The 15,030-nt window shown below is 36.9% G+C and overlaps 1 protein-coding gene across 1 annotated transcript in view; it reads right to left on the minus strand.

Moving 5' to 3' along the window:
* The window catches only part of NUDT14 (nudix hydrolase 14), a 61,559-nt gene that overhangs the window by 32,281 nt on the left and 14,248 nt on the right, over nt 1-15,030 (minus strand). The window contains exon 2 of the mRNA XM_054200375.1: nt 1,321-1,364. Coding sequence (XP_054056350.1) covers nt 1,321-1,364 — 44 coding nt within the window. The remainder of the gene's footprint in view (nt 1-1,320; nt 1,365-15,030) is intronic.

A 15,030-nucleotide genomic window follows, 5' to 3' on the forward strand; every position in this document is an offset into this window, starting at 1 on the left:
CATTTTTAATCTATCTCTTTTCCCAGTCTTCATGGAACTTTTACCTTCCTAATATTTGTATTGATAAAAAGTGTTGTTATCCCTTTATGTCCATCCCTGGTACCTACACACACAAAGACTGCCTGTAAGGATTTAGAGGGTTCCAACGGAGAAAAATTTCCAAAAATGCAATTGTTTTTTCCTACTTATTTCACACACAAGAATAACACATGTCTCAAAATGGTTTTGGTTTTAAGCCACAATTTCTTTTGCTATTCGTGTTTTGCTACATTTTTTACATTTAATAGATTTAGAAAAGCTTTTTCTAGGGAAAAGTTGTTACCTTTGCTCTTTATTTTTATCTTGTAGTACCTGAATTTTCAGTGACTACATTAAATATTTATACTTTAAAAAAAGACATAAGAATATTTTAGTATTTAGTAACTCTGAGACTAGGTCTGTTTCACATATATCCTATTTGTTATAACTTTGCATGAACTGATGTTTGAAGTCAGGAATTAACTGCTTTTCTTCCCTGATAGAAGAAATACAATTGGAAAGACAGAACAAAGTTGGTGGCCATCCATTTCTTCCCATGTGCTTAGGAGAGGGGTTTCGTGTACAGAATGTAGGGCCTGAAAGGTTTCAGGCATTTGTAAAGTTACTTGAATTAGGCTTTGCCTGAAACTACCTTATATAGCAGTGATAGAGAAGTTTAAAATAAAAAAGTTAGCATGATACTAGGATTTGCTCAAACATAAAACACAATCTCTACCTTATTCCAAGTAATTGCCAGTGGGAAAAAAAAAATCAAACAGTACGAGCATAACTTTATATTGCTTTCTAACAGTCTTTATATTAGGACAATACCTGGGATTATATATTCACAGGTGAGAGAATATGGTCACATGTGGGACTAGACCATTTAACAGCACAAATAACAACAGGGTTAAGTATGTGGGGGGCAGAGTCATTCCTTCAGGTGATATATTCACGCTCAAAAATGTCCACAATCCAAACACTCAGTTCCATCTTCTATGTAATCATTAAAATGTGCAATACATCACGTGCCAAAACTCTAATATTTGAAAAGTCAAGCACAGAAAAAACTTACTGAAAACATAATAAACCATAAGAAGAGTTTATAATTTCTGCTAATTCTGCATAAAATAGTAGATTTTATGTAGAATAGCTGCAGGTATTACACAAAAAGTGAGAATTGAAGAGGAAATTGGAGGAAAACAAAGTAACTCCACATCAACAAGATTTGACCAATGGAAGAGAATACAGTGCAAAAACCAACATAAAGACAAAAGGAAATAACGTGATTCCATCTGTTACCTGTCATGTGTCCTCATAAAATCCCAGAACTTCTTAGTGCCATTCTGTGAGAAAAAAAATAAATAGATCCATCAGTAAAATGAATTCCAAATGAAAACTGACTATAATGAAATTTGACAAAATTTTAACAGACATTTCTTTGAAAATTTAGTATAGCTGGTTTTATTTATGAGACTATTATTCTGGATTTTGACAGTAAGTAGTATAGATACTGAGAACTGTCTTAGGACAGTTAAAAAATCTCAGATCCACAACATTATGCTGACAGCTAACTTAAAACTGTGGTAGTCTTCGCAGCCAATTTTGGCCACAGTATCAGCTTTAGATGTCCAATCTAATCATTCAGGTGCTAGGAAGCTATCAGCATCTAAGTTTTAACCAGTAAAATAACCCATAGATCTAAGTTCTTCCATGTCCAAAAATGGTTTTAGGAGCTCAGTGCTTAGCTCCTAACTAGACTCATTTGGGATCCTGGAACAAGACATCCTTCCCTCTACCTCCTTACAAGGCCCAACAGCTGTTACTCTGCACTGCTTGTGGTGATGAGGATAGTGCCAAACACTAGGCTTTAAGTCACAGCACTCACTGGGAGACTTAAAATGGATTCTTTTCTCAAATTGGGCCCATTTCTGTCCTCTGCTATGTCAAAAGAATGACACCCACTACAGCACAGCTGAAACCAATCCCTGAAAACAAGAATTATTCCACATTTATAAGGAACACATACACGCTTGCTTACATTCATATTCTATCTTCTATAATCACCTCTATCAATTCATACACACCAGTTAACAGAAATGCTTATTAGAAGTGTGATGGTATTTTTCAGCTGAAATACAACTCAACAAATTTTACTCTAAGGGCAGTTTTAAGTCTATATAAGGAATTACTATGCAACCAAAGGAAATTCTTTTGGTTGATACCTTTCTCTTATTAGCAAGGCAAAAACTAGACCTGCTGAAAATCCACATACCTAAAATATGCTTAATGTGAAAAGAAGCACAAGATCTCTATTATAAAGTATGCTTAAATGGATGATCAAACCCTGAGCAACAGTTGGTTAATGATTTAAAGCAGGTAAATGTGAGCAATAAAAGAAGAATCAAGTTCAGTTGGTGGGTAAAGGTGCCAACCAATATAGACAGGCCCTTCAGCTCTATTACAGATGTCATGGCTACCAAGTACACAACAGCTGGTGGGGATTAGATAACAAGCACTCTGGTTCAGTGATTAAGCTCCTGAGCTTTATGAGTTTACCAAGCTTTTTGGAAGAGTGACTGCTTGCTTGCTAGCTGGGTTTTCCTTCATTCCCACAACTCTAATTATAAACAGTTGTTCACCTCAAGAGAAACTCTAGTCTACTCTTCCATTGGTGTCTGTGCATACCTTCTGTTAGCATTGACAGGAATCAAACGCATGCATTAGAAGAGAAGCTCTGTCGATGCTTAAATGCAATATAATGTTGAAAGAGAAATTAAGACAGCAAATTCTCAGCATGAGCTGAAAAATTAAAGCCGTTGTTTATCAAGATGAGCATATATCCAATCCGTTCCACCTGGTGAGAAACAGAGGAACAACTTTGCAAGGACTATGACAAAACACATAGTTGCAACACTTGAACTTAATAGCATAGGCTATATTGTGTGGTAAGATAATTTAAGGTATTAAAAGTCTAAGGTTTGCGTAATCCTTTTGTAGGTTTATTTCTACCTGTAAGACATGTATTTGTGGGATTTTTCTCTTGTTTGCAGATTGCTGTGCAATTTTCTATTTAACATGAGTTAGTTGGGAAACTGAGGACCAAGAATAATGTCTTCTGCATGTTCCTTCATGTTGTTTCTCATTACAACCTTCCCCTGCCCCAAACGGTAAGATGTGCTACCATCATCCATTCTCCCTTTGTAGTGTCCACTTGGGAGAAATGCGGGTGTCCAGCTGATGGAGAGGACAAAAAAGCCTGAATCAAGGCTCTCCTTGCATTAATTTAGGCTATTAGTCCTGTGATGCTACTTCTTAACGTATGATCCCAGCAACAATCTTCCTGGCTCTTTCCTCCTGCCGTCATTTTGCAAATTATAGAACCTGACTGCTTTGGAGCACTTATGAAAGGGTTTCAAATAGCTGAGGAAAATTACACCCTAGAGAATGATCCTCTTCCAGATGGGATCCATCAGACATGAATGACCTCTTCTCAAGGATAAGCCCCATTAGCATTAACAGAATCTACCTCACAGACGTGCATATAATTTTTAACAGAAGGTAAAAGAAGGAACTTAGTACCTAAAAAGAAACTAATCAGAAAATAAAATCTATATTTTCTATTTTCTAAGTGGTTGGACAGCACATAAAGCACTTTCTTTAGAATATGATTTGATTAGTTTAAGATCCAAATTCAAAACCAATTACAGGCTAAATTAATTTGAGTCTGTCCATTCAAGATGTTGGTTATCATCATACACTCTGAGTGGACAATGTTTGTTAACCTATTTTCTGCTTATATTTGAATAAAAAAATATTTCTTATGATCAACCTGCACCTGTCCAAATAAATAAATCAATAAACAAATGAAACATTCCAACATCTCATTGTTTATAGTGGCAGAAACTCAAATGAGCCCCATTCATGCCCTATTGTCCAAGTCAAATGTAATTTGAACCCAACCGTATGGAGTTGAGTTTCTGTTGTACCCAATGCGTGGTTCTTTCCTAACAGACTAGTATGAAGGTTGCTAATTATTAATAGCATGTAAACAGTTACCAATGGTTCTTATGCTGCTTTACATACTTTACACAACATTAATTCTAACCAGTTTCTAACCAACTATATCAAGCTGTATGTAATATCCCTATCTTATCTTTAAGACAAAAATATTAATTGCTGAAACTGATCAAGATTCATGCTTTTAAAAGCCAAGTAGCCATGATTACTTGTTAAACCATTCCATTCCACATATCCCGGCCTTTGACAATGCTCTCCTATCACCACAGATAGTTGGAAAGACGTAAAGGTATCAATGGTCAACGTCACTCCCAAAAAAGAGAATTATCTCTGTGAAATACAAAAGCTCTACCAAACCCTTGACACTCTTCATTTTAATAAACATATACATTTACATTATTATAAAATAGACCATTCTCTAATATCTAATAAGGAACAATCAAAGTATCTCTCAATGAAGTGAGAGAGGTATAATTGATCACTGGTAGGTCTACACACTGATGACAGGGAGGAGAAAGAAGTATATTATTACATTTGAGAAGGATTTAAAAATTATTCTTCAAATAGATATGTCCTGTGATGTTTTATAAAGACAAATATGTCAAAAGTATTTTATATTATTTTTTATCTGTTCAGAATAGCAATTCTGATCCTGCAACTACCTTGTATAACACATACTTGATTTGGTAAATCTTTAATCACAAAGTAATCACACTAGTTCTGTGCTCAGTGATCAGGTTCTGTGATGTTGCAATGCTGTACTAGTGCATATAGTATGTGCAAATTAATAAAGCTGTATTTCAGGAGAGGCAGCATGTGAGACAACTTCGTTTCATATTACACAGAAGACAGATTACTTACATAAGCACAAATTGCATAAGAAAGCCATATCAGGTCAGATGAAATGTCCATCTTGCCTAGTATCGTGTCTCTAACAGCGAAAGGAAAATTTAAGAACAGAGGAAGCATACAGCAATGCTTCCCCAGAATACTCTTTCTAAGCCTTTGATGAGCTGAAAAGTGTCAAAAGACAATCCCTCAAAAAGGCAACTCTAAAAAGTTCTCCCCCCATCCCAAAAAGCAAGCACAAATCGCCATTTCCATACTATTTGAATGTGCAATAGCATGTCACAAGTCCTGCTCATCTTGTCTACAACACTGACTTGATAATGGCATTGATGACTTGTTAGAATTACAGAATTGTCAGAATTACAACAGTATGCTACCAGCTTGACCGTCTGCACAAGGAGAATTCAATCCCTTTTATTCAAGTGATTCCAGGACAACCATGCACTGCGAAGAGCTCTCTGCTCTGACAACTGTTGACAGTGGATGCAAGTTCAGCAGATGTGGCTCCTACCAGCAGAGAGCTGTTTATGATGCCACCCATACTTGATCTCCACATTCTCTGTCCTCCGTCCATCCTTGGAATTGTTTTCCTAAGACTCTTCCTGCACCTGCACATTGCCATAATTATAGGCAGGAACCTGTTCACACTGTCTGTTACGGATAAGTTAGATTTGTCTGCAGCCTATAATCGAAATACCATTCTTTTTCCCTACCTACACTCTCTCTGTCTAAAATGCCTTAAGAATCACTGCACCAGGGATATCGCTCTCCTCTGCTTTCCTCCACTACCTTAGGCAATACCTGAACAACATGGTCAGATTGCTGTCAGGACACCTACGCAAAGGATAACTTTTGCTTACTAGAGAAACTCCCCTAAGACTTAGCCCAGGCTAGCCAATGAAGCATATAAAAAGGCCATGCTATGCTAACGACGTAGGAAGAAACATTCACTGGCACCGGTCTTATGGCGATACTGGGTGTGCTCCACATGTGACAGACGCTGGACATGCTCTGAAACAAGTCACCTGGGAGTTTCCCTCCAGTCTCCATTTGGGGCAGCCTGAATGCCTTCCTCCCTCTTTTCCCTGAGGGCAGCACCCAGCTCTTGAAACAGCTCACACATCAGGTAAACGTGTCTCCGCAAGCATCAATACTCAGCATTACACTGATACTATTCTGGGCCTTCAAAATAACCCCAACCCAAACAAACCAAACCCTCCTCAGTTCAGCTGTAGTCTCTACTGTTGTGTACAGCCCTGCTGGGACTCACAACAATCTCTCTGTAGATGTGGCTTTTGCAAATGGAGAGAATAAGTACTTAAACATAATTTTAGAGAGACAGATGTAGACAGATGTTTAGAGAGACAGACTTTCCTCACGGACCATCTCCAAGGACCCTCCCAAAGAATGAGAAGAGAAAGGGATAGTAGTGCAGCAGGCCATGCCACGCAGCTAAAGGTAACCTTAGGTACAGTGCCACACTAAGGGCTGACATTGCAGAAGTCTGTAATATCGTATATGACATGGAGATGGTGAATGTGAAACAATTATCCACTATTTCTCATAATATAGAAGCACTATATCATAGCTGGCTACCTGAGGAGAAAGGTTAAGGCTTATCTGGGCATTGAACTGTCTCCTTTCAAGGACCCCGTGCTAAAGTCCAGCAGCTGCACAGAGAAGTTTGCCTTGTTCTATGTATAAAATCATTAACTGATAGCTTCTGAAACACCTACATGCCAACTGTATTACATATATATTTTAAACACACGTAATTAAGGGTTTACACTTCTTAGATTTTATTAAAAGTTTTATTCTGAAGAGTAAACTGAAAACATTTTAGTGTAACAGGGGCAAGAACACTCACAAAACCTCTTTAAATGCTTCCTTTAACTCTATGTAATAGTTATTTCACAACATCACACAAGGGTGTCTAAAATAAATCCTCAACACTCAGGTTTACAGTAACAGATTTCCTGTAGTTACTCTGTTGGGAGTTCAGACCATGCAGCAAATCAAAATTTTTGTTGGATTTGCACCGATTTAAATGACTTCTTGTCATGAGCTCTGGGCAGACAACACGTGACTGAAGCAGAAATGATACTTACCCAAAAGCTGCTTAAAGCTTCTCCTATCTTATTTGCCTTATTTAAGTATTTTATAATTTTAAAAGCGGCTGCCCTATGTCATCTCCCACATTTATCCACAGAAAAATTCTGCTGGGACAGACAAATCCAAAGTTGCCAAGAGCTGTAAAGTCACACCAAAACCACCTCAGTACACATGGCTCATACTTTGTATTACAGATTTTTGAGGAGACTGGTAACAAGCCAAGCAGGCACATGGCTTAAAATGTTGGAGACCTATGTCCAAAATAAGCAAACTAACTTCACATATGCCACTAAAAGAAAAAAAAAAAAATCTGTTCGTGACAATGATTAACTTCTTACTGTTTACATTACAGGAGAGACAACACGACGTTTGGCGACCCATTGTGATAGGCACTGAACATATGTAGTGGGAACAGTTCCTGTTCAATGATCTTACAATTCAGTTAGAGCCCAGACAAAAGTTGGTGTAAACAAACAGAGGCAGTTAAGGAAAAAATACAAATACATTATGGTATAGATAAGCTACATGCACAAGTTATGAGGGTTAAAATGGCAAACAACAGTCATGATCCCCTAGCCTCTACCAGTTGGACTGGGTTTAAAGCAGTCATCCAAGAACTAAATGTTCCATGTTCGTGAAAAAAAAAACCAAAAAAACCCCCACCAAAACCCACAACTCAAGAAGTCAAAGCAATTATAACATAAAAATAACTCTGTCCTCACTGTTCCATTTACTGTTTCCACGCTCCTAAGACACAAAAGCAGTTACTGTCCTTAATGCAAAGGGATTACGACCATTCTTCATCCAATAAAATAATAACACTATAGGTAAAGAAAAATACATAGGAGAATTAATTGGCAAATAACGGTCTTAAACCAGAGTCAGCAAAGCCAAGCAAGTGTGCGGTCTCTGTTTAATGATTTACGTGTAACAGAGCATAAAACTCCCTACAGGAATAAACAGATTTTGCTTTTTTCTGTTCTCAAAGAATTTTTTTAAAGGTATGAGGGTATTTTTTTCTTTAAAAACGTGTAAAACTTGCTTTTCTATTACAGTCATTTTCACATTCAACTAATCTTCGATAAATTTATCTACACAGTTTAATACCAACGTGCACAGCAATGCCTCTGTCTGGAAATTCACTATGCATTCTCTCGTTGAGGTGTCTACTTGTTGCCCAGAACCGCATGGTAAGAGAACACCAAGCTTGTCACTTCATTAGATGGGTTTTCGTCAGGTTAATCCAGATGAGCGGCACGCCTGGGGAATCAAGTGACTGACTCCTGAAGACAGACAAAAATCGGCACTAGCGCAGTCAGCTCCTGCAGCCTCCTGCCACTTTTATTTCCTTAAGTGGTCTTAGCTTAATGCTTTTCAGTCATATTCACCTTTTTATGACCAATAAAAGCTGCCACAATGTAAATTTGCAATAAAAGCAACTCAGTAATTCATTGCTTTTTTGGTTTATAAAATATATGCTACTACAATGGGAAAATATGCCCTGAAGGTGTGCATTAGCTGCTGCTTCTGCCTGAGCCACAGTTCTTGGGCTAAACAGGGTGGACCTCCCCCGTGCTAAACCTGGCAAGACAGGAGATACTGGATAAGCCCTCATCCCTCTATAAACGAACCTTTCCGTTTCTTTCTCCATCTGCTACAGAAGAAGTGCTCCTATCAGTTGAGATTTCCTGGTTACATTTCTTCTTTCAGCTTAATGGAATCTGATGTCACATCTGTAGCAGTTTTCAGTGGAAATATATGAGGATTTATAATCTAATATATGAACCATTTCTTGCCAGCTGAATTATTAATGCTATAACTCTTTGTTATATATAATCAATACATAATGTTTCCAGTGTCCGCAATGATGTGCCCACAGAAGCTCTACTTCCAGGCCAGACTCAAGACTGAATACTTTATGCTTTTCACTTTTCCTATCATACAATTAGTGACCTTGCACTGTCTGAATATTTTCATAGTATTTTCAACACTACACCACATACAAAAATCATGTAAAAAAATTAAAAAAAAAAAACCACCAGCTTTGACTCCCAAAAATCCATAGTTTGGGATGTGTTTAAGAAATAAAGCATTAGTAGTCAACATGACGCTTGGAAACCTGTATGAAGAACCGAAATCAAACAGAGAAAGACAGCTAAAGCAAGTTTGGACTTGTGAAGTTTTCCAAATAAGAATGAAATAAAATACCTGTTCCATACACTTTAAGTTTCATTGCTTCCTGTTGAATATTTTTATTGGATTAATAAATTAGTGGTGTGGACTTTTGTCTATAGAAGCTAGAGAGCTTCCATGCTGTATCTAAAAATCTTCTTCATCCACAAAAAAACAGTGCAAAGAAACAGTCAAAAAATTCAAGGACAATTAATATTCAACTTTTTCATCTAAAAGAAAAACCCTGTCCTGAACAGACTATTTTGCATACGAAATCTGTTTGAAATAATAACCTCACAGGTTTTTTTGTCTACTTTAAAGGTTTGATTTGTGATAAGCAGGGAAAAGCTGTCTTCTTTTTATATAATTACAGATTTCATAGAAAGTATCACCTATCTTTCAAAATGAAAGGAGCTGGCATAAAACCATGCAACTCAATTCAAAAAACTAATAAAATCAATAAAATCATTCTAATTTGCATTAGTTGAGTGCCCAGCCCTCTTTTTTTCCTTTTGAATGTATACATCGGTATTAGGGAACTGCCTTATGCTTGGCTATCCTGTAACACAACTACTAATTTAAATGCAAAGTGTGGTTATTAAATTCACTGAGTCCCAGGGTGCAGTCCCGTACCAGTGGAAGTCAATCGAAACGCAGGCTGCCCCTTTTCCTACCCAGCTGCACATCTCTGCTCTACCCCTACCCCATCATTGACATTTGTGTAACCACGCAGCAAGCTCGTTCTGGGAACTGATCTGATAATAATAATAATAATTCAAAAAAAAAGCTCTACTATAAAACCTGATGAAAAATTTGATTTTTAGTCATTAACTTGAATGTAATACCACTATATACATACCAAGTTTTCATCAATGCCTATTACACAGAACAGCCTTGCTCTATTCAAAATTATTCCAAGAGGATAGAGATGTATCTGATAAGGAGTGTTTTAGAGAAAGACACATGCACACAAAAAAGCCTACATTACAATTTCAGTCCACACCCACTAATCCACTCCATCAGACTGCACACGCTGGAGTAAATGAAGTCTCATCTTCAAAAGCAATTTGCAGAATTACTTGCTGATGTTGAAGAACTACTTCAAAAGAGTTTTAAGTGTTATGGAATTTTACTGTTTTTTAAACAAGCCACTGTTTAAGCTCAAGAGGAAGGGGGGGGATGTTTGTTTTTTAAACAAAGCTTGTAAGATTTCATTACTAAACTATCCAGAATGTTTATTTTAAAAGCATCATGATTACAAATAGTGTTGTTTTGCAGTTTTTAGCTTACCTGTACTCAAATGTTTCAGTTAGAAATGACTGGTTTTAGTGCCATTGTGGAATCTGCACCAAAAATACACAAACTGATGACTTTTCAACAATATTAAAAATGAACATTCTAGATGAAGCACAAACACTACTGCTGCTAATTGGTTTTAATTGACAATATTAACAATTTCATAAGTAAGACTATGCTAGCATAGTTCATGGGGACAAGCCCTCCTATACACTAAAGACAACATGCCATCTCCAGCTGACACAGCAGTTCTGTTTAGGGCTGTGGTCTCCACTACACCCATTTCATGTTTAAGGATCTTGAACAAGAGACCGAGGCGCTCAGCTCTATGTGACAGCAAACTCTTTGAGGTATGGACCTGACTTCTTATCTGAAATTAGCTGGAAGACATAAAGGTACTTCTTGAAGATATCATAATGTATGCCAGCGGAGACCACACCAGGGGATACCTCAAGAAACACAAAACTTCAGGTCATAGACTGTAATTTTTACAACCCATATCAATTTTCTCTTCAAAGTGAGGGTTATTCTGGTAGGAGTTTGTGATGAAAATGCAAACAGATGGTTATGGCAATAGAGTTTACTGTTCAAAGGTGCAATTTTTTCACACTTTAGGAGGTAAAATAAACAGTGGAGAACGCATTAATTTATTCAACTGTTAATGCAATACTGGGCCAAGCCACTTTGTTCATTTTATGTACATCAACTGCCAGAACAATTACAACTAAGATACTTGATGTGTAAGTAAACTTTCTTGTATAATCCTCTGGAAGTTTACTTTTCAGGTCACAGTTTGTTTTTTGTGTGTACTTTTCAACAATGGAGTTGTTGCAGTTTAGCTTGGCATTCAGCTATCAGTAAGATCACTTACCTTTGAATGAAATTTATAAAACATGAGAATTAAGCATATATAAGTACACTAAATTAAGTCAAATCTCCTTTCTTTCCTTGTTTTTCTGTTTTTAATATACATTATTATTGAGAACAACTGCATATACACATCAAACATACTTTATTCCAAGGCAAATACATAACAGCATATTGAAATCCATACTACAAAGAATAAGGATATAATGCTTGCATTAAGAAACACGATATGCGCAAAGGTCAAATTTATGGCTTTTCTCACATCATTTTACTGCCAGGTCAGCATATAATTTAAGGTTGTAAGTTGAGATACAGATGGGGTTTTCCTAGTACTAAGCTAACTCCAATTCTGTTGAAAGGAACCAATTGCTAACATAGACTTTTCAGACTCTAGACTGAAAAGTACACAAATGACAAAATTTAAAGCAAGTATTCAACTGCTCTGTGTTTTACTTAAATTCCTCTCGTATTATTAAATTTTGCATCATGTATTTTCCCATTTTCACTGAAGTGTGTTTTCCCTTTGAAGCCTGTGACAAACTTCCTTATTTTGCAGGGATAAAAGGAATATACACTTTCCATATTTACAAAATCACTAACACTACTTTTTCCACAAAGTTACAGTAAAACATGAAATCTGAAACTTTGACTGGACATAGTTAAAGAATATATTCCTAATAAGGAAAGATGATTTAACAGAGAGTATCATTTGCAAACCGTGCATTCAGCTGATGTGACAGCAAAATACTTTTCTCTAAATAAGTACTGTGCTTTTTGAACAGATTTATTATACATCTCATACAACCACATATATCCAGACTTGCTGAAAACTGCACAGCAAAGGCCATTTTTTTGTAATCTTTTCTCTGTATTTTTCTGTTATTGTTAAAGAAAAAAATCTCAATTTGCCAGAACTATTTATTTGCAAAATTACTATCAAAGGGTCAAAAACTTGGGAAATTTAAAACACTAAGATTTCTTTTGCCATACTTTCTGCTTGATCTGACCTCAATCAGCAATTCCATCAAAATAGTACCACCTTCCCTTTCCCTGCTTTCTGCACAGTCTTCTGTGTGCAAACCGAATAAACATTTCTGCAACCACACACTGAACGACACTAAAGATGTCACCTGGTGACTAAAGTAACTCAGCACAAAAAAGCTTCTCCATTGTCAATCATGTTGCCACTACATAAAGGTATGTGCCACACAAAAGAAGGGACAACTGTACCTGTAATTTCATGTCTCACATTCTACAATTCTGATCTGCCAGATAATTAAGGACATACCAGACTTGATGAGGTTCAATGGGATTAATACACCTTCGAAGAAGATCAGAAGCTAGAAGCAATTGAGACAACTGGGTTGTCTCAGTGTGAGGCACTCAGGTGAACTGTGATCAGAAATTGTAACGTTTTGTCTTCTGAATTCTGCATCAGGACAAGCAAAGTGATACTAACATTAGAAGCACATCCTTGTGGAAAAGGAGCATGGTTTTATTTGTTTTTTAGTTTATTCTACACATTAGACATTGAGTGAACGTTAAGGGAAATGAAAAATAAAATTCCCTAGACAACTTAAGAGGCTGAGAAACATAGATCCAGGAGACACATCTGCTTGTTCCAGCTCAGAGATTAAAAGCCAGGGAAATACCTCAACTGGAGAGCTGCTGAGAACTCCTAGGTGTTCTATGTTTCATTTCTTTTTCTGGAGTTTTCCTTATTTGTACGAATTGTTACATATTCATTGAGTTAGAAACAAATAAAAAAACGTCATTTGTAGTTCAGTAATAAACTAATCTGGGGAGCAAGAGCCATGGCTTCATATCCCCCTTCCAATTTATAATAATTCATGAACAACTCCAAAAGACAAAATTCTAGAAAGCGCTTTGTAGCATTCAATAACCTTAAATCTGAAGGCACTCACTGGAAATATGGAAGATCTGAATTTAGACTTTACTCTGAACCACTGTCATTTCAAGCAAATAGCAGAAACACCTTTACTGAATAGTGTCATATTCTGTGGTGGGATTTAAACTGCAATATTTGTCCTAAGGTTACAAAACCATCTCTACTCTGCTACCTGATGGAGCCTTAGTGAAATTCACTGAGAATTCCTGATTCCTCCAGATTCTTTGGAAAATGGCACTTACACTCCTAAGTCACTAAAGGCAACATTTTCCAAACTGCTAAATTTTACTGAGGCACAGCTAACTATAAGATAAATAAACTTTAAAATTTTAAAGAGACCAAAGGAATGAAAAACATCTCCAGAAAACCTGTTTCAATCTTTTCTGGCCCATCAGCAGCTACTTCTTTTGACCAGAGTTACCGAGATAAAGGTCCTGTGAAATTTCAGACTAGCGATATTTAATGACAGGCTGGGGAAATAATTCTGCACTCATCATAACATGCATAGATCAATTATGTCTGTAGTAGCTGTTTCAAGACAGAGTGAGATTCAATATAAAGTACCCATTGCGAGTCCGAGACCCCACAGTAGATGAGAAATCTCACTTGATATTCTTGAACTCCTTCCCATACTCATCCTGTGAGCTCATTAGTCAAAATATCCTTTCAACACCTTAGGAAGAAGACTCCAAATATTACATACTGGACAAACACTGCTTTGGTCCAAATCTCATTCCCACAACTCGTGATTCCCCTGACCACTTACTGCTATAGCACGCCAAAGAATTTGGGACTGCTGAAGATAACCTCAAGTAGAATCTCTGACTCAGAGAGACATTCACCCCACTGACTTTGCCAGGATTTAGGGATCTCACCTCGTCTCTGCAGACACAGCAGGGAGAGAAGAAAACACAAGTATAGCAAGTAGAAGGAGAAAAGGAACCTTAAAATCATCAGTCCCAGGGCAACCACTACGCCTACAAGCATAATTTCTTCTTCTTTGCTACCCTAGGTCATGACCCTCATCCAGAAGAGGAAGGAAAGAAACTGTCCTTTCATCATTAATTTCACTATGCCATTCAGGAAAACAACACTGACAACACCATAAAACCACAGTTTAAGTTGCCACTGGTATTTCAGCCAAATGCTAATCACTACCATCAATTGCCTAGTATTTCTCATTAACTCTTTAGTCATTCTAACAAATTCCACTGCAACTTATACAGGGTCTGATTAAAATCTTCTCTGGTTGACAAAGAGCCAGCAGAACAAAAAAACCTATCCCTCTTCTACCACAGTACTGGACTGCTCCATTTTTGGATAGATAATAAAGCTGCACTCAAAAACTATGCAGTTGATGAACACTGGTCTAATTTCAGAAACAAAAACTACCAATTGTGTCACCTGAAGCAGAACACTGGTAAGAAAAAGTCTGTGTATAGACTGTTGTATCACAAAAAAACCAACCAAACAAACACAGAAAGCAATCCGTCATGTATAACTTCAAAGTTATTTGGTTTCACAAATGGCCCTGTAAAGCAATTGCATGGTCACCTAAGTATGATTTTAAAAAGTAATTAACAAATCTATTCATTTATTTATAACTTATGAAGGACAAAATATTTTTGATAACCAAAGTCAAATCAATACAGGAACAATACAGCCAATGAACTGTACACCTTGCATCACACACCAGCCTAGTAAATGCCAACCAAGAACCAGCATTAACAAGATTGAACAAGGTTAGCAAGCAGCACTTGGGAGATCCTAAGTTTCAACAAAGTTGG

The sequence above is a fragment of the Rissa tridactyla genome, chromosome 4 (genome assembly GCF_028500815.1).
Source record: "Rissa tridactyla isolate bRisTri1 chromosome 4, bRisTri1.patW.cur.20221130, whole genome shotgun sequence".
In the NCBI taxonomy this organism is placed as follows: Eukaryota; Metazoa; Chordata; class Aves; order Charadriiformes; family Laridae; genus Rissa; species Rissa tridactyla.